Here is an 18,642-nt window from a genome sequence, read left to right as displayed (position 1 = left end):
CAGTGGTATCACAACCCTGCCCTGCCCCAAGGGGGGATGGGGTGTGCGTACCCCACGACATCCTGAAACATGAGGCCTGATATAAGGGTTCAACTAAAGTAGTGGTCAAGCCTTGCTGACACAAAGCGAAGTGAGCAAAAGTCAAGGCTGTGAGCAGCAGTCAGGCCCTGTTGGAAAACATTCCTGCCTGCAAGTTCACCGAACTTGGCAAGAACAGGGCTGGTATTGCAAAAATATACACGTTCCTAAGAAGTGCTATGCCCAGGACACTCCCATAAAGACATTCCAGAAGGGTGGTACCAGAACACCCCAATAACAAGTATGGAACAAACACACTCCCCAAAGATAACAAGGACATGTTGACCCCTCCTAAAGATAAGGTCAGGATGACAGTGTGATGGATAAAGATGTTTTGATCGAACCAATATGTACAGGCAAAGAGTGGTAACTAACTACGTCAGAGGGGCAACATGTAACTTGTTTGTATCTTGCATCTGAAGAAGTGAGGTTCTTACCCACGAAAGCTTATGCTCCCAATACTTCTGTTAGTCTCAAAGGTGCCACAGGACCCTCTGTTGCTTGTTTGTATCCGTGTATAAAAGAGTGGTCACAGCGTATGTGTCTTTGTCTGGCCGAGGGGGAAGTGGAAAGTCCTGTCATTCACTGAGCTGGTCCACTGTCACGAGCATACGTGTACTGAGTGTACTTTAGCCCGTATCGAGTGCAAATAAAGTGGTTTGTTGACAATCAATCTGGCTGGGTGCCTTTGCTACAAACCAAGTCTTGTGGGCTTTGTGGGCAGTTTGAATGAGATCTGCTGTGTCAGCTGTCAAGGCAGCGCTGGGACAGCATACCCCGGGAACACACACATACAGCCAACAACTAAACACTGGTGACCCCAACAGCTGATCTGGTAAGTAAGTGAGCTGTCCTCTGTAGGAATCGTGACCTAATAGGGCAAAAAGCCACGAGCTAGGGAACCCCCTCAACCCTTCCCTGCAAATCCCCAGAGAGTTTGATAAGATACGGACATGCTGGGTTGCCAGCAAAGGAGGGCCATATAGGAAACATGCAGTGGCATCTGTAAGGCTAGGGAAGAGACTAACAGGCTATCAGCCTGGCCCCAATTTCCAGGCCCACCCTCCCTCAGACACATTGGGCCAAACATTCCTGGGGCCAAGCTGAGTTTGGCACAGGGGGCGAGAGGGGATGGGGAGAGAACGGTCACATGACCCATCCTGTGCTGGGCTGCTGTAGGCCAGTTTGCCCCTCACTCCTCCCACCAGCACAGGCTGGAATAGTCACTGTGATCATCTAGTCTCACTTCCTGTATAACAGGCCATAAGACTTCCATGAATTGATTCCTGTTTGGTGGTTTTCTGAAAGATATGCTTTGATTCAATCTTGATTTAAAAGTTTCTAGTAATGGAAAATCTATCACTATGCTTGGTAAACTTTTTCCAACGGTTAATGACCCGAGGTGCTTTGGGTAGTCCACACTGGAAATGCCAAGGTCGGGGCAGGCTGTAAAAAGGAGAGCAGATTCTCCCAAAGACTGGTGGTTAACACTGTAGTTAGACTCACCAACCAGTCACAAACAGTGCTCCTGACCCACCACACTGGTTATCAAGAAGCTGAAAAAAAAAGAAATATAGCTCCCTTTATTGCATTCCAGTTTCTGACTCCCAGTTAGCAAATAGGTCCAGTAAAGTGAGAAGTTATTTAAAACTCTATTCACTATACAAAATGTTCTTCTGATTTCCAAAGGGCCAGCCACATTACCAGATCAAATTTAATTTTTTTTATTAAAGCTAATGTTAAAAAAAATTATATAATACATAGGTTGAGACAAGACTGTCTGTACATCTGGGTATAGTGCTTAGATTAAAAACAAACTTTGGGTTTGTGGATAAAGTCATCAGATACATATAGTGCATAATCAGCAATAACCCAAATTTAGGTGAATGAATTTAAGAATACAGTTTAGATACCTAGCATCCATGTATTCAGGTACATTACTCATGAAAAAAGTTATACAGAGAGTTGGTGGGGGAAAGCTTTGTGAAGATTGTCCCTCAGTAACTGAGAATTTAGGATGGACTGTTTTTTTTCCCCCCCTTCTAAATGGGCAACCTATCAGGAAAGTATTTGAGTTACTTTCCCGACTGCGCGTCTCATCGGCACCTCAGCTCATCCCTCCTGGTACTGCCAATGTCCGGTGATGTGTTCTATGTAGATATCCCTTGGCTGCCTGATAGCATCCGACACCATGAGTTGCGGCATCAGCCGAGCGTAGTGTTTACTACTGTAGAACCTCGGAGTTACAAACACCTTGGGAATGGACATTGTAACTTTGAAATGTTTGTAACTCTGACCAAAATGTTATGGTTCTTTCAAAAGTTTACAACTGAACATTGACTTAACACAGCTTTGAAACTTTATTATGCAGAAGAAAAAAAGCAGCTTTTAACCAACTTAATTTAAATGAAACAAGCACAAAGTTTCCTTACCTTGTCAAAAAAAAATTAAATTTCCCCTTTTTTTAGTAGTTTACATTTAACACATTATTGCATTTGCTTTTTTCCCCTTTGGTCTTTGCTGCTGCCTGATTGAGTATTTCCGGTTCCAAGTGAGGTGTGTGGTTGACCAGTTTGTATCTCTGGTGTTCATAACTGAGATTCTACTGCAACTGTAGTTTGGATCTTACCCAAAATACCATGCTGCCAGCCAATTCTTTTATTTTAAACTAAACTTTTAGTTTTAGATACTGAAGAAAAGAAGGATGAGAGTTGTTAAATGGTCAAAGCATTCTGATATAGACATATATGGACTCTGAAGTTACAGCAGGTCTTAGCAGCACTGGTGAGTTTGCCGGCTTGTAAAGCCCCTCTGGAACACATCCACAGCTTGGACGGATCTATCAGTCCTTTGTTCAAAGCCTCAGGCTGTAGAGAAGCGACTCCAGGGATGAGAAGCAGGATTGAGGACAAAATGGAGACGATGCAGCGTCCCATCATCTCAGGCATTGGCACTCTTACAGCAGGATTATCTGGCTATTTGGCCTCTCTCCTCAGACCCTACGCTACCAGCACTCCCAGCTATCTTCGAGACACCACCGACTTCCTGAGGAAACTACAATGCATTGCTGTTCTTCCTGAAAACACCATCCTGGCCACCATGGATGTAGAAGCACTTTACACCAATATTCCACATGAGGATGGACTACAAGCTGTCAGGAACAGTATCCCTGATGAGGCCACAGCACGCCTGGTGGCTGAGCTTTGTGACTTTGTCCTCACCCACAACCACTTCGGATTTGGGGAGAACTTATACCTTCAAGTCAGCGGCACTGCTATGGGTACCCACATGGCCCCACAGTATGCCAATATTTTTATGGCTGACTTAGAACAACGCTTCCTCAGCTCTCGTCCCCTAGTGCCCCTCCTCTACTTGCGCTACATTGATGACATCTTCATCATATGGACCCACGGAAAGGAGGCCCTTGAAGAATTCCACCTGGACTTCAACAATTTCCACCCCACCATCAACCTCAGCCTGGACCAGTCCACACAAGAGATCCACTTCCTGGACGCTACAGTGCAAATAAGTGATGGTCACATAAACACCACCCTATACCGGAAACCTACTGACCGCTATACTTACTTACATGCCTCCAGCTTCCATCCAAGACACATCACACGATCCATTGTCTACAGCCAAGCCCTAAGATACAACCGAATTTGCTCCAACCCCTCAGACAGAGACAAAAACCTACAAGATCTTTATCAAGCATTCGTAAAACTACAATACCCACCTGGGGAAGTGAGGAAACAGATTGACAGAGCAAGACGGGTACCCAGAAATCACCTACTACAGGACAGGCCCAACAAGGACAACAACAGAACACCACTGGCCATCACATACAGCCCCCAGCTAAAACCTCTCCAGCGCATTATCCACGATCTACAACCTATCCTGGAAAATGATCCCTCACTCTCACAGACCTTGTGAGGCAGGCCAGTCCTTGCTTACAGACAACGCCCCCAACCTGAAGCAAATACTCACCAGCAACTACACACCACACCACAGAAACACCAATCCAGGAACCAATCCCTGTAGCAAACCTCGTTGCCTACTCTGTCCCCATATCTACTCTGGTGACACCATCAGAGGACCCAACCACATCAGCCACACCATCAAGGGCTCATTCACCTGTACATCCACTAATGTTATATATGCCATCATGTGCCAGCAATGCCACTCTGCCATGTACATTGGCCAAACCGGACGGTCCTTCCGCAAAAGAATAAATGGACAGAAATCGGACATCAGGAATGGTAACATACAAAAGCCAGTAGGTGAACACTTCAATCTCCCTGGTCATTCTATTACAGATTTAAAAGTCACTATCATTGAACAAAAAAAACTTCAGAAACAGACTTCAAAGAGAAACAACAGAACTAAAATTCATTTGCAAATTTAACACCATTAATCGGGGCTTGAACAGGGACTGGGAGTGGCTGGCTTATTACAGAAGCAGCTTTTCCTCTCCTGGAATTGACACCTCCTCATCTATGATCGGGAGTGGACTACATCCATCCTGATTGAATTGGCCCTGTCAGCACTGGTTCTCCACTTGTGAAGTAACTCCCTGCTCTCCATGTGTCAGTATATATGTCACGGAGTATTGGGGGACTCAGGGCCCTGCACCCCCGGCTTCCTGCGATTCACCATGACTCTCAGCCAGCCAGTAAAGCAGAAGGTTTATTTGGATGACAGGAATACAGTCCAAGACAGGTCTTGCAGGCACAGACAACAGGGCCCCCCTCAGTTAGGTCCAGCTTGGGGTCCCAGGGCATGCCAGCCCACCCCCCTTGGGGGGTCAGAGCCATCTCTGCCTCCCAGCCATCTCTCCAGCCTCCTTCCAGCCTGCTTCCAGCACTCTGGCTTCAGCGACCCCTCCCACAGCCTTTGTTCGGTTTCCCGGGCCCCGGAGTCACCTGACCTCCAACCCCCTCCTGGGTTCTCATGTTACAAGCTCAGGTATGTTCCCTTGGGCCGGCTCCCATCCCCCGATGCAGACCATCCTAGTCACACTCCCCTGTCAGCATTCACACACCCCAGCAAGAACAGTCCCAGTTCGTCACATCTCTCCCCCCTTCGAGACCGAACTGAGCAGGGTCACTTTAGCCAGTGACCTGGGGAAGTTCGAACCTACCCCCGTTCCCATGGATGCCCCCGCATCCCTCCAGTTCCTTGGTGGGAGTTACACCAGGCCCCTTCCGTTCCACGCCCCCCCTTAGGTCGGGGGTGCTTGATGGCACTCGCAGTTCGCATGTGGGAAGGTTTATGCGGCCTGTGCCCTTTCCCCACCCCCATACCTCTGGGGTTCCAACTGGGCTGTGGTCTTCTCCCAGCGCTCCAGTCTGGAGGTCTGTGCTTTGGGCTCTCTTGGTTTAGAGCCGCCCTTTTAACCTTGGCCACCCTCTGGAAAGGATCCTTTATGCTGGGCAAGGGTCCTAAAGCTGTTTTCCCCTTGTCCCAGGCCTTCCTCCCCCTCTGACAGGGGTCACAGGATCCGCAGTACTGTCGGACAGTAACAAAGACCCCAGGCCAGTAAAAGCTCCGTAGCAGCCTCTGCTGGGTACGCCAGGTTCCCTGGTGCCCTGAGAGGGGAATGTCATGGGCCCGGCACAGCAGCTGGCGGCGATACTTCTGGGGTACCACCAGCTGCCTCCTGATCCCCCCTGACTCCATTTTCCCTGGGGGAGCCCATTCTCGGTACAGGAACCCCTTCTCCCACAGGAACCTTTTCCGGCCACCTCGTTCCATGGTCTGTACCGCATTGAGGTCGGCCAGGTCCCTTATCTTCCGCAAGGAGGGGTCTCTCTGTAACTCGGCCTGGAACTCAGCAGCTGGGACAGGGATGGCCACCTGCTCTTTCTCGCCCGCTGGGTCCGAAGCTGCAGCCTCCCTGAGCCGCGTCCCTGGGCGTTCCCTCCCCACTAGGTTAGGGTCCTGCGCCTCAGGCAAGGCACCCCCCCCAAGGCCAGGGCGCAGGGCCCCTCGCCGGCTCTGACTGCGGGTCACAACCAGTGCCTTTTGGGGGTTGCTTGGCCAGTTCTCCAGGTCCCCCCCCATCAATACCTCAGTGGGCAAATACGGGTGTACCCCCACATCCTTGGGGCCCTCCTTGGCCCCCCACTTCAGGTGTACCCTTGCCACGGGCACTTTGACTGGTGTTCCGCCCACCCCCGTCAGGGTCAGGTAGGAGTTGGGCACCACCTGATCTGGGGCCACCACCTCGGGCCGGGCCAGCGTCACCTCTGCGCCCGTATCCCAGTATCCATTGACCTTCCTCCCATCCACCTCCAGGGGAACAAGGTACTCTCTCCGGAGGGACAGCCCCGCGCCCACCGTATAAACCAAAAACCCTGAGTCTGGGGCATCCAGCCCCCTAGAGGAGCTGGCCTGGGGCCCTTCTCTCTCTTGAGCAGTTGATAAGCTGCCAGCCCCTCTTGCGTGAGAAGCCTGCCCCTCGTCCGTCTGGGCCTCTACCAAGTTAACCCTATGCGGGTTCGGTCTGCTCAGTCTGTCCTTGAGCTTGGGGCACTGGGCCCGAACGTGGCCTCTTCGGCCGCAGTAATAGCAGCTCATGTCCTGTGGGTCCCCTCGAGCCGGTCGGTTGTCCCTGACGCTGGGCATTCCCTGTGGGAGGGGATTCCCCATATTCCCTCTTTGGGAGGTCCCAGGGTGACTCTCTCTCTGCATCACGGCGGGCCTGTTCCTTTGGGGCTCCTCCCTGCCACCCCCTGACCGGCTCTTTACAAACTCATCAGCCAGCTGCCCGGCGTGTCGCGGGTTCTCTGGCTTTCTGTCCACCAACCACAGCCTCAGGTCGGATGGGCACCGCTCATACAGTTGCTCCAGTACCAGCAGTTTAATCAGGTCCTCCTTCGTCTGGGCCCCACCAGCCCACTTGCTGGCGTATCTTTCCATGCGGACGGCTAGTTGCAGATATGAGATCTCAGGGGTTTTATCTTGACTCCGGAACCTTCCCCGGTACATCTCAGGAGTCAGCCCAAACTCACGTAGCAGGGCCTTTTTGAATAGTTCGTAGTCCCCTTTCTCTGCCTCTCCCAGTTGGCGGTACAATGCCACGGATTTGGGGTCCAGTAAGGGGGTAAGGACCCGGAGTCTGTCCGCGGGATCAACCCGGTGCAGCTCGCAGGCCGTCTCAAAGGCCTCCAGGAAGTCATCCATGTCCTCCCCCTCCTTGTATGGGGCCATGATGCACTTATCAAAGCTCCGTGCAGTCCTGGGTCCCCCCTCACTCACCGCAGCCGGGGGTTCGCTGCCCTTCAATCTCGCCAGTTCCAGGTCATGCTGACGCTGTCTCTCATTCTCCTGTCTCTGTCTCTCTTTCTCCTCCCGTTCATGCTGACGCTGTCTCTCTTCACGCTGATGCTGTCTCTCTTCATGCTGTCTCTGTTGTTCACGATCCTCCAGCTCTCTCAGTTTTAGCTCTTTCTCCCATTCCAGCCAATTCCGCTCCCCGGATGCCGAACGTCGCCGGGAGGATCCTCTGCTGGCCGGCGAGCTTCGCCGGGAGGGTCCCCTGCTGGCCGGGGGGGCCACGGCGCCTTCGGTATTTGCTGGGCTCCTCCCCACCCTTCCCCTAGGCATAGGAAGGAGGGGTCTCGGGAAGCCCTCAGCAGCCGGCTGACCACTCCCAGCTGGGACAGACACTGGTGCCTGCGCTGCATTTGCCAGGCTGCTTCCCTGAGACACAGGGATCGGTTCATTCGCGCGATCTTCCGCCTCTAGCTGGGCAATGAGCTGTTCTTTGGTGAACCTCCCAATGCGCAGCCGCCTCTGCTTGCACAGCTCCACCAGGTCGCTCTTAAGCCGCTTGGCATACATCTTCCTGCTGGCCACTCACCGGCCTGTGTGCTCACAGCTCCCCACAGTTCCCAGGGGGACCCCTAGTGTGCCAGCCCTTCTCGAGGTCACCACCTCTCTGCCAGGGTCGAGCTGCAGACTCCTCCGCCCCTGGGACCACTCGCTGCGATCCCCCCGGGGGACCCTGTTACTGCAAAAGTCCTTCTCGCTGGTCACACACTCCCAGGGGTAATAACCGTCTCTCTCCCACTCTTCAGCAGGCCTGGTCCCCGTCAATCCCCCTTCGTTTTACTGCTCCCCAGTCACTTACTGCAGGAAGCGCCGTCCACGGGGTGCAGTAGATCCCACCGCTGCCACCAGTTGTCACGGAGTATTGGGGGACTCAGGGCCCTGCACCCCCGGCTTCCTGCGATTCACCATGACTCTCAGCCAGCCAGTAAAGCAGAAGGTTTATTTGGATGACAGGAATACAGTCCAAGACAGGTCTTGCAGGCACAGACAACAGGGCCCCCCTCAGTTAGGTCCAGCTTGGGGTCCCAGGGCATGCCAGCCCACCCCCCTTGGGGGGTCAGAGCCATCTCTGCCTCCCAGCCATCTCTCCAGCCTCCTTCCAGCCTGCTTCCAGCCTGCTTCCAGCACTCTGGCTTCAGCGACCCCTCCCACAGCCTTTGTTCGGTTTCCCGGGCCCCGGAGTCACCTGACCTCCAACCCCCTCCTGGGTTCTCATGTTACAAGCTCAGGTATGTTCCCTTGGGCCGGCTCCCATCCCCCGATGCAGACCATCCTAGTCACACTCCCCTGTCAGCATTCACACACCCCAGCAAGAACAGTCCCAGTTCGTCACAATATAATGCCTGCATCTGTAACTTTCACTCTATGCATCTGAAGAAGTGGGGTTTTTACCCACGAAAGTTTATGCCCAAATAAATCTGTTAGTCTTTAAGGTGCCGCCAGGCTCCTTGCTGCCTTTTTATAGCCTTTGCCACATGACTTGTGCATCCTCTGTCCAAACCAAACCCAAGCTTGCAGCACGCGGGCATGGAAAAGCTCTTGGAGTCCAGGCATGTCCTGCTGACCCAGAGGTAGTCCCTGGCTTCTCCCAATGGGTTCAGCGCATTGGCATCAGTACCGTCTAGCCTGTCGGTGGCCCATCCGGGGCAATGTGTCGGGGGTATCGCCCAGAAACAGGGTTGAGCTGCAGCGCGCACACGTTTATAGCGCATGCTCCAGACGAACAGGGCTACACGTAGCAGAGCGTAACTTTTCCACTGGTGGCTCACATGGCCTAGCCGGCGGCTCGTCCCCCTTTGATCACGGTGGGACCAACAATACCGTCAGCGCCTTTTCATCGGCCGTGTGGGAGGGACGGGGGGGCTAACGAGCAGGGAGGGAGCTGGGTCCAGGAGGTGCCTGGGAGCCAGGTCAGGGGCGGCTCAGCTCCCCGCGAGCCGGGCTCCTCGGCCGAGGTGCAGCCAATGGGCGCTGCGGAGCCGGCGCAGGGAGCGACTGGAGCCCGGCCCGCCAAGTACCCGGGTCCGGTCAGCAGGACTGACCGGGCAGCCTCCCCCTCAGGGCGGGGGGAGGGGGCGGGGCTCTCGGCTGTCCTCGAGACGCCGGGCGCCGCCTTCGAACCTCCCCCTTCCCGCCCAGCGCGCGCGCGCCTTTCCCGCTTCGCTCACGGACGCCCCGCCCCGCGCCCCGCCCACTCCCCCTCCCCGCCCGCCGAGCCCCAGGCAGCCGGGCCGAGCCCCGAGCGCCCGATGGGCCGCTAGGCCCGGCGAGTGGAGTCCCGAGCGCCCGATGGGCGCCGACGCCATTTTCCAGGAAGCGAGCGAGCGAGCGGCCCGCAGGAAGGAGCCCGGCCGCGGCAGGTGGGTCGGGTCGGGACCGGACCCCGCGGGGGCGAAGCTGCTCGTTACCCGCGGCCGGGCCGTGGGGTCGCTGGGGGGCCGGGGTTCCGGACCGGGGCTGTCACCCCCCGGGGTGTGCCGGGGCTGGCCGCGCCCCTCGCCGTGGTGCCGGGCTGGGCTGGGCTCGCTCCGCGCCGCGGTGCCGGGGTGCCGGTCTGGGCTGGGGACAGGCCCGGCGCTAACGCGTCTCTCTGCCCCGCAGAGGCTCCCCGGGGAGCGCCGCCCGCCCGCCGCCCGCCAGGATGTTTCACGGGATCCCCGCGGCTCCCGGCCTGGGAGGTGAGTTGAACCCCGAGCCCCGGGCAGGGGACGGGCCCGGCCGCTCCGCAGCGCTCCCGCGGGCTAGGCCCGGCTGTGCCGCCCCTTCCCCTGCTGGCTCCAGCCAGCGCCGCGCTCGCCAAGTGCCCGCTCGGCCCGGGGCGGGGGCGCCCGGCCCCCAGGAGAACACGCGTGCAATGGGTCTGGCCTCCCCCCCCCCCGCTGAAGCTACCTGTGGGGCAGGAGCGAGGGGCCTTGCCAGGGCTGTGTGTGGGGCGCACTTGGTTTCTGCAGCTCCCTGAAGGCTGGTTCTCCGTGGCCGCTGCACCTAGGACGGGCCGCAATGGGCCTAAGGGGCAGCCACCGAGGCTCGGTTAGAGCTTGGGAACGGGTGTCCAGCTCTCGGCGGAGTTAAGCTCTGGAACGGGCGGCCCAGGGGGGCTGTGGGATCCCCATCACTGGAGATTTTTAAGACCAGGCTGGACAGACCCCTGTCGGGGATGGTCTCGGTGCAGGGGGCTGGATTTGATGGCCTCTCGAGGTCCCTTCCGGCTCCGAATCTCTGTGATTCTCCCCTTTGGACTGTTCCTGGGTCCCTGGCTTGGAGCAATGGCTGGTGGCCAGCAGGAGGTGCAGGGCTGGAAGAGTCTCTGCTGGCCTTCGGGGTCCTGAGGCTGGTCGTAGGGTTCCTGGGTAGCAGTCGCCCAGCAGCTAGGGGGGTGAGGAGCTGCCACACTGGCCCTTCATAACACAGGGTGACCAGGAAGAAGTGTCATTGTGAGAATGGCTGGAAAGCCCTTGGGGCTACTGCTGTTCACGGGTTTCCCTCTTTTTCAGCCCCAGGGAATAAGCCGGAACTGTACGAGGTGAGTAGCACGTGCCTTGTCGTGTCCCCTCCTTGCTCTGTCTCTGGCACAGGAGGCAGAAAGACTTTCCAGCGTAAGTTGGGTTTGTGCTCTGCAGATGGATGCACACCCCTCAGTCCTGGGGCATCCAGGGACCCCAGGCAGCCCCTAATCTCCATCCCAGTGGGGGTTCTTCTGGAACCCGTCTCCTCTGCCCCTTGGAGAGGATGCAGGAGGCTCCATATCTGTCAGCTGTGTCCCCGTTCCCCCACCCCCAGCCTGTGTGCATAGATTTCAGTTCAGAGGCTGTGACGTTGCCTGACATGCTGTGTGTGTCTGCTGTCCTTGCAGGAGGTGAAGCTGTATAAGAATGCACGGGAGCGAGAAAAGTGAGTCCATCCCCAGCGGAATGGGTTTCCTGTGGGTCCCGTGCACGCAGTTCTGTGTTGGCGTGCGTGTACCGGGAGTTCGAGCTGCTGTCTGCAGTGAGATTCTTGCTCTGAAGATGCTGGGGCTGATGGTGCAGGGAGCTCTCTATTCTGGTGTCCTGCCCCTGCCAAGCCAGAAAAGACCCGAGAGCCCCTTTGTCCTGTCTCTGCCATTGGCCAGTGCAGGCTGTGTCCAAGGAAGGAGGAGTAGGTGGAAATGTCATCTCTGGAAAAAGCGAGTGGTCCCCCTTGGCCCTGAAGCGCTAGAGCCTTTGTGCTGTTCCTGGGGGCATGGGAGGGGGTGTATCGCAAAGGGTGTGAGGGGGGGCAGCCGCGGCCTGTGCGCCCTCACAGGATTCTGCCCTCTGGTTTCAGGTACGATAACATGGCTGAGCTGTTTGCGGTGGTGAAGACGATGCAGGCTCTGGAGAAAGCTTACATCAAGGACTGCGTCTCTCCCAACGAGTGAGTCCTGGCCCTGTTCTTCTTTCCAGCCTGGACTCTCTTGGGTTGGCGGGGAGCCGAGCGCATGGGATTCCTCAGCAGGGATGTCTCCCTCTGTGTGCGTCATTACTGAGTGGAGCGGAGTGACTTCTGCTCCCCAAGACCCTGGAGACACGCTGGGGAGGGGATGTTTCCTCTGGGGGGGGGCTCAGAAAATCATCAAAACAGCTGATCAGGTCCCCCCTGTCTCATGCCCCCCTTCCCTTCCTGGGACCAGGCAGTGTTGTTCCATCCGGAGGGGGTCTCCAGTCTCAGGCCTTGGGGCTGCTCCCCTGCCCTGGGGGCAGTTATGTGGGTGAACTCATCTCCTCCTAAGGAAGCTGCTTGCTTATTTTATGTCCCCAACCTCAGTGTCCCCCTCCTGCTTGGCATCAGCAGCTCTGGCTATTTGCGGCTGTTCTTACTCCGTACCCTCTTCCCCGCCCCAGGTACACTGCAGCCTGCTCCCGGCTCCTGGTCCAGTACAAAGCTGCCTTCAAACAGGTGCAGGGTTCCGAGATCGGCTCCATCGATGAATTCTGCCGCAAGTTCCGGGTGAGTTAAATTCCCTGGCACTCCAGCTTATGGGGGTACTGAGATGGGAATCTCAGGGACCCCTAGAACAGGGGGCTGCGGTCCTAGATGTACCGCTGCTGATTGGGTTAGACTCCACTCGGCAGAGGGGGAAGAGAGAAATCCTGCATAGATTCGTTTATTCCAAGGGCAGAAGGGACCAGTGTCACCATCCCATCCGACCTCCTGTGTAACACAGGCCAGAGCCCTGCCCCAAGTCATTCCCAGAGCAGAGCTGTTAGAAACGCAGTCCGTCTGGATTTAAAATCGTCAGTGCTGGAGAATCCACCGTGACCTGGGGCAAATTGTTCCAGTGGTGAATTACTCTAACCGGTTCGCCTGGATTACAGACAGGCAGTGAGTTCACACACACCCCAGCTTACTGACCAGGGCCTGCACTGAAGGTACTCTCCTCCCCCTCCCCCAGGTCAGCACGGGTTTGGAACCCCCGTCCCGTGCTTGGAAGCTTTCCCAGGGAAATGTTGCTTGTTTGGGGTTTTTATCCCTGTCCCCCGGGCCGAGCTCTCCCGGGGCTCGCTGTGACCCTCCCATCCCCCATGCCGAGCTTCCCCAGGGCTTGGGGTGACTGTCCTATCTCCTGCAGCTCGACTGCCCGCTGGCCATGGAGAGGATCAAGGAGGATCGTCCAATCACCATCAAGGATGACAAGGGCAACCTGAACCGCTGCATTGCCGACATCGTCTCTGTACGTTCCCGCCCATGGCGAGGGGCCGCGTGCGTTGTAATGCCTGTACCCAGTGTTTCTGGGGCCGGGCCGGGTCTAGCCTGCCTTGCGCGTCTAGACAGGCCAATTCTCAAGGGCAGGGGTGGCAGGTGAAGCTTCCCCTTGGGGAGGCTAGTCCCCTGGTCTGCCTCTTAGGGGCAAGGCCACACCCCCGCTCACTGCTCTCAGCTCCCTGAGTGGGGCAGGGCCGAGAGCTTATCCCTTGCTTGGGTTGAGCTCTGAGCCTGGAGCCCCTCCCCTGTTCCATATCTTCCACCCGCAGCAGAGGCAGCGGAAGGTCCCGCCCCTGAAATACTGCTGACGACCGGGGTAGCTGAAGATCCGGCTGCCGCGGTTGCTGCCCCCCAAATGTTCGCGCCCTAGGCGACTGCCGGCCCTGTCCGTGTCCCCCCTCTTCCCCTCAATACCCGGGGGGGGCAGGGAGTGAGAGCTCCTCCAGCCCCAGGGCCATGGTGGGGGGAGATTTTTCCAGGGACCCCAAATCCGCCACTGTCCCGCTCCTGCTCCACCCTGATGGTGAGCGGTTTGGGAAGATTTTGCCTCCCCCGGCCTCCATTACGCACCCCCCCACACACACTCAGGGGGCTGTCCTAGGAGGGCTGGGGTTGTCAGGTGCCATTCCCCAGGCTTCCAGGCCTTTGCTGAGGTGTCTCTTCTCTCTTCCAGCTTTTCATCACGGTGATGGATAAGCTGCGCCTGGAGATCCGAGCCATGGATGAGGTGAGACTGGGGGAGACAGCCAGGCTGAGTCCCTGAGAACTCTCCCTGGAGCCTGCAACCTGGCTGGCTTCACAAGCCATCTCCTCCTGGGCCCAGGAGAGGGAAGGGGAACAGCCCGCAGGGCTATGGGCTGTGACTCTCTGCCAAGCTAATTGCCATGGGACGGGATCAGCACCTGGCTGCGTGGAGAGGAGATTCCTGCCTGGACTGAGGGGTGGGGTTTTCCCAGCCAGTCCTGGGGCCTGGGGCAGGAAAGGCTCAGGCTGCATGTGTTTGTGCCCCCAGATCCAGCCGGACCTGCGGGAGCTGATGGAGACAATGAATCGCATGAGCAACCTGCCCCCTGACTTCGAGGGGCGACAGAAAGTGAACCAGTGGTGAGTATGGCTCCCTGGGCCCCTCCCCTGTGGCTATCTCTGCTCGCTCAAGCAGAGGGGATGGGGGGGCCTGACCCAGCCTTGCCCCCCCGTGGGTCTTGTGCAGAACTGAGAGGGCGGTTCCACCCACCGGGCTGAGGAGGGCTGCTTTGCAGGCAGGCTTGTGGCACTCCCTATGCCGTGGGAGGTCAGGGCACCCCAGGGTTGGGCTCATGGTAAGACGATCTGTGGCACCAGCCCTGCCAGCCGTGGCTCTGACCAGGGGCATGTTATGCTTTTTCTCCTCTGGCCCAGCTGGGCGTTGGGCAGGGGCTAGAGGAGCCCCAGGGAGATCCTGGCTCTCCCCAGCTCAGCGCTGTAGAGGGCTGGGTCTGTTTTTAATGGCCCCTGCTAGTGCAGCACCAGCTGCAGCCCTCACCCAGTCACCTTGTGAAGCACCTTCTTCCTGCCCGGACCCCCCTCTGACTCTTCCCTGGCAGGCTGCAGACGCTGAGCGGGATGTCTGCCTCCGACGAGCTGGATGACTCCCAAGTGCGCCAGATGGTGTTTGATTTGGAATCGGCCTACAACGCCTTCAACCGCTTCCTGCACTCCTGAGCCCGGCCCAGCGCCCCCTGGAGTGGTGGTTCCAGCTGCCCGTCTCCTGAGAGCCCCGCTGCACGTATAGCGCTCAGGGCTTGGGCAGGTCTCTGGGCTGGTGCTGGGGGCAGGAGGTCATGGGTGGTGGGGTTTGTCCATGCTGTCCCCCGCCCCTCCCCCTTGGGAGGGGCATTAGCGCTTGGGGCTGTCCGTGTGAACGGTGCTCCTCCAGCCGGAGCACAGGCAGCCCCTGCCTGGTCTGCGAGCAGGGGGCAGATCTGTACAAACCTGCGCGAATAAAGCCCCTCCCGCTGTGGCTCGTGTGTGGTGTGGTGCTGGGCGCGGGGGAAGGAGGCGTGGTCTGATGCAGGGCCCAGACACTGCAGCCGGGGCTCAAGGCTGGCTCCTGGCTGCAGGGGCAGAACCAGAACCTGCCAGGCTCCAAAGAGCAGGGAGCAGCTGGCCTGGTGGAGGGGGAGAGGGTCCTGCTCCCTGGGAGAGCCACAGCCCTGTTTGTGTAACAGAGAAACCCTGCGTCACTCTTTGGATGGGGAGCTGTGAGCGGAGCAGCCAAGGCCAGAGCGGGTGGAATGCAGCACTTTATTTACCATGGTTAATCAATGCCCCACCGGCCGGCCGTGAGCAGCAGGCCCTGTGCTTCCAGGAAAGCACTGGACAGTCAATAAATAACCTGTAATGTCTGAACTAGCCCGAGGGGCCAGTGGAAGGGTGGGGCCAGAACCCCTGCAGCTTGGGGTGAGTGTGAATACCTCCCCCAGGACTGGATTACAGAAAGATTATTAAAGAGGACATAAAATATTAACCCCCCCCCCCACACACACACACACTGAGGCAGGCTCCCAGAGGAATGGAGCGGGGGAGCCTTCTGCCCCAGGGCCTCAGTCAGTCTTACATGCTGGTTTCCCCAGGCAGTGACCTTCAGAACTTGCTCCAGGGCAGTGGCTGTGCCAGGAAAACACACAACCCAGCCCCCAGGGTTCCATTACGCCGGCGTGAAAGCGGCTGGGGGAGACGAAGTGATCTCTCGGGCGGTGCACTAGGAATTCCCACCATCACTCTAGGAATTCCCACCATCACTCTAGGAGCAGTGCAGGCCAGGTAACTCGCTGCCTCCTTTGGACACAGCAGAGGCTGTTGATCTGCAGGGAGTTCCACTGATCCCAGCACACGGCCGGCAGTGTGCAGGGTCCTGCTGCCTTTGCATAAGATGGTACCAGGAGCTCCCTTCTCAGCTTGCAGAGGCGCCAGGCACCTGGAGAAGGCAGGATGAGCGCCAGCAGCCAGGTCCCTGCACCCTCTCCCCATGGGCCAGGGCTGAGTTCCAGTGCTTCTTCCTCCTACCCGCCAGCCGCCCACTCGGCCTCCCGCGTGCGTCCCGCTAGCTGTGCGGTTCCAGGGCTGGCTGAGGGAGGAGCCAAGCAGGCCCAGAGGGATCCATACAGCAGGAGACGGCAGGTCCCATCACACACTCTTGCAGAACAGCTTGTGGTGCTGGGTGACTGCGCACAGCGAGGTGCCTGCGGGGCCGCGCCAGGACTCGCCCACGCCCCGCTGGTCGCTCCGGCTCAGCTGCCGGCTGCAGAGTCTCAACTCGCGCACGTCGGCGGAGACCCGGGCCCACGTGGTGCTGTCCAACGGGCCTCGCACGCTGCAGCCTGCGGGAAGGAAAGAGGCCGGTGGGCCAGCGTAGGGACAAGCAGCAGCCGCAGTACGTAGGGAATCGACCCAGGGCCAGGGATGTCAGGCTGGGTGATCCCCAGGGTCCCTTTATCAGCTGGAAGCAGGACCCTTCCCTGGAGCCCTCGGGGACCCCCGAGCCCTTCGTACCCTCACCTGCCAGGCTGAGGTAGCGGAGCCCCTGGTTCCTCTCCCCCAGGGCTGACAGCAGCGTCCGCAAGCCCACAACGGTGATCCCCGGGTTCGCAGACAAATCCAGCGAGACCAAAGCTGGACAAACCGGGAGGCACCTGGGGCCAAGAGGGAACAAGTGAGCCAAACAGCCCCCGGCCTCACTCTTCCCCCCACAATGCATTGCACACAGCCCTGCCCACTCGTGGCCCCCAGGGACGGACCCAGCAGCGCACAGGCCCCCAGGCGGAGGAGATCGGGGGGGGGGGGTGTCACTTCCAGGTAGGACCCAGCAGAGGGAAGCTCAGAGTTCAGGCTCCCAGTTCAGCTCCACATCACAGCCCCTCCCAGGCAGCGGCACACCCATACCCCACAACCGTCCGCCCCCTAGCAAACCCCCAGGCCTTTACCTGGCCAGCTCGGCGACAGCCTCGTCGCTCAGGTGGTTCCCGGACACAGTCAGGTGGGTGAGAGCACATCCCTCCTGGAAGGGAACAGAGGGGAACTGATCCCAAAGCTACAGCCCAGCTCAACAGGGCAGAGGCTAAACCCTCCTTGCAAGCCAAGGCCTGGAGCCGCTGAACGCCTGAGATCCCCATGGCACCAGAGAACCAGGAGCACCAGATGGTCACGCTCCCGAGGAAGGACAGCATGATCCGCCTCAGCCCCACAGAGGGACCTTGTGCCTCTGCAGCGTAGGGGCTGAGGCCCCTGGCCAGAGCCATGTTCGGCCCACGCGCAGTGCTGCAATTCCTGGAGCCAGTGAAGGGTTACAGCAGCCCCCCCCCCCCTCCCCCTGCACCCAGCCTGGGGCCCATTACCTGCGTCAGGTACCTGACCACCGGCTCCATGAGAGGCTCCTCCGGCCGGGCAGCCACCGAGCCGATCTCCAGCTGGCTAAGGGTGGCGCAGGGCAGGCTCCCGCGCAGCAGTTCCAGGCCGGTGGAGCCCAGGGCATTGTGGGACAAAGCGAGGGTCTTCAGGTGCACAGCTCCTGGGCCAGGGAGAGCCAGTGAGGTAACCGTGAGCCTGTAGCCTCCAAGGCCGGGGCAAGGGAAGGGAGTTGGGGAGCTCACCCGAGGCCCTGTCTGCAGCTGCGTAACGCAAAACTTACAGACCAGACAGGCCAGGACTGGAAAGAACAGCAGAGCAGGGAGCTGTGGGGCAGGACCGAGGGGCACTGGCAGAGGTGGGGGAGCCCAGGGCTGGGTGGCAGAGGGCTCTGGCAGAGGTGGGGGAGCCCAGGGCTGGGGAGCAGGGAGCTGTGGGGCAGGACCTAGGGGCACTGGCAGAGCTGGGATGGGACTGACAGAGCCCCCCCCCCGCTGAGAGCTGTTCTCCCTCCCCCCAGTCCCTCTGGGGCTAACGGGGTCTCTAGCCTGGAGATGCCTCTGCTATGGCACACGTGGAGGCTAGCAGTGGCCAGTGCCCTGCCCCTGCTCAGGCGGCCACGTACCTTTCAGGCTGTTGGCCAGCAGGAGGCGGTGGTGCTGCAGGAAAGCCCCAGTGAAGCCGCAGGCCTGCAGTCGGAGCGTGGTCAGGACGGGGCAGGCCTGAACCAGGCAGGCCAGGGCCTGGGAGCTGCTGTCCCCCAGGGGGTTCAGGCTGAGATCCAGCTCTTCCAGGCTCTGGCAGGATGGGGGGGAGGGGTCAGCGCTGCTGGGTGGGCAGGGGTCACCCCCAACTCTCTGGGGTCTGCCCCGCACACCCAATGCCATCAGATGGGCAGGGGGCTGCACCACCCTGCTGCTGAGGGGCACGAGGGAGAAGCGACAGTGGGAGCAGAGCCCCCCACGTGGGCCCCCTCCTCTAAGTGACCCCCAGAGCCTCCCCTGCCAGGGCCCGAGGGGCAGACTCCCTGGCACCAGGACGGGGGCTCCCCCTGGAGCTCCAGGGAGGGCAGCTTGGGGGTCCCCAGCCCCTGCTTGGGGCTCTAGGGCTCAGGCATGAGGC

The 18,642-nt window shown here is 58.7% G+C and overlaps 2 protein-coding genes across 7 annotated transcripts in view; one reads left to right on the top strand and one right to left on the bottom strand.

The window, feature by feature from the left end:
- The first annotated feature begins 788 nt into the window (after positions 1–788).
- On the top strand, positions 789–15,134 carry VPS28 (VPS28 subunit of ESCRT-I). 2 transcript variants are annotated; one of them, XM_065582266.1, is made up of 10 exons: positions 789–913; positions 10,015–10,091; positions 10,908–10,936; positions 11,267–11,304; positions 11,719–11,808; positions 12,276–12,381; positions 13,004–13,105; positions 13,811–13,864; positions 14,150–14,241; positions 14,721–15,134. In XM_065582266.1, the coding sequence occupies exons 2-10, from the start codon at positions 10,055–10,057 to the stop codon at positions 14,836–14,838; spliced, it is 666 nt and encodes a 221-aa protein (XP_065438338.1). In that variant the 5' UTR covers positions 789–913; positions 10,015–10,054; the 3' UTR covers positions 14,839–15,134. The 2 variants fall into 2 exon arrangements, with proteins under 2 accessions (XP_065438338.1, XP_008163314.2); XM_008165092.4 differs by lacking the exon at positions 789–913 and adding an exon at positions 9,616–9,773.
- A 269-nt stretch (positions 15,135–15,403) lies between these two features.
- The window catches only part of TONSL (tonsoku like, DNA repair protein), a 32,380-nt gene continuing 29,141 nt past the window's right edge, over positions 15,404–18,642 (bottom strand). For 4 of the 5 annotated variants that reach the window (XM_065582254.1, XM_065582251.1, XM_065582253.1 and 1 more), the window contains 5 exons: positions 18,146–18,317; positions 17,511–17,683; positions 17,100–17,173; positions 16,675–16,808; positions 15,404–16,496 (listed from right to left, as the gene is read on the bottom strand). In XM_065582254.1, coding sequence (XP_065438326.1) covers positions 16,303–16,496; positions 16,675–16,808; positions 17,100–17,173; positions 17,511–17,683; positions 18,146–18,317 — 747 coding nt within the window. In that variant the 3' untranslated portion in view covers positions 15,404–16,302. The remainder of the gene's footprint in view (positions 16,497–16,674; positions 16,809–17,099; positions 17,174–17,510; positions 17,684–18,145; positions 18,318–18,642) is intronic. The other variant, XM_065582252.1, reaches the window with a different exon arrangement.

The sequence above is a fragment of the Chrysemys picta genome, chromosome 2 (genome assembly GCF_011386835.1).
Source record: "Chrysemys picta bellii isolate R12L10 chromosome 2, ASM1138683v2, whole genome shotgun sequence".
Classification (NCBI taxonomy): domain Eukaryota; kingdom Metazoa; phylum Chordata; order Testudines; family Emydidae; genus Chrysemys; species Chrysemys picta.
The sequence above is the reverse complement of the archived record's forward strand: the minus strand, read 5'-3'. Positions and strand labels throughout refer to the sequence as shown.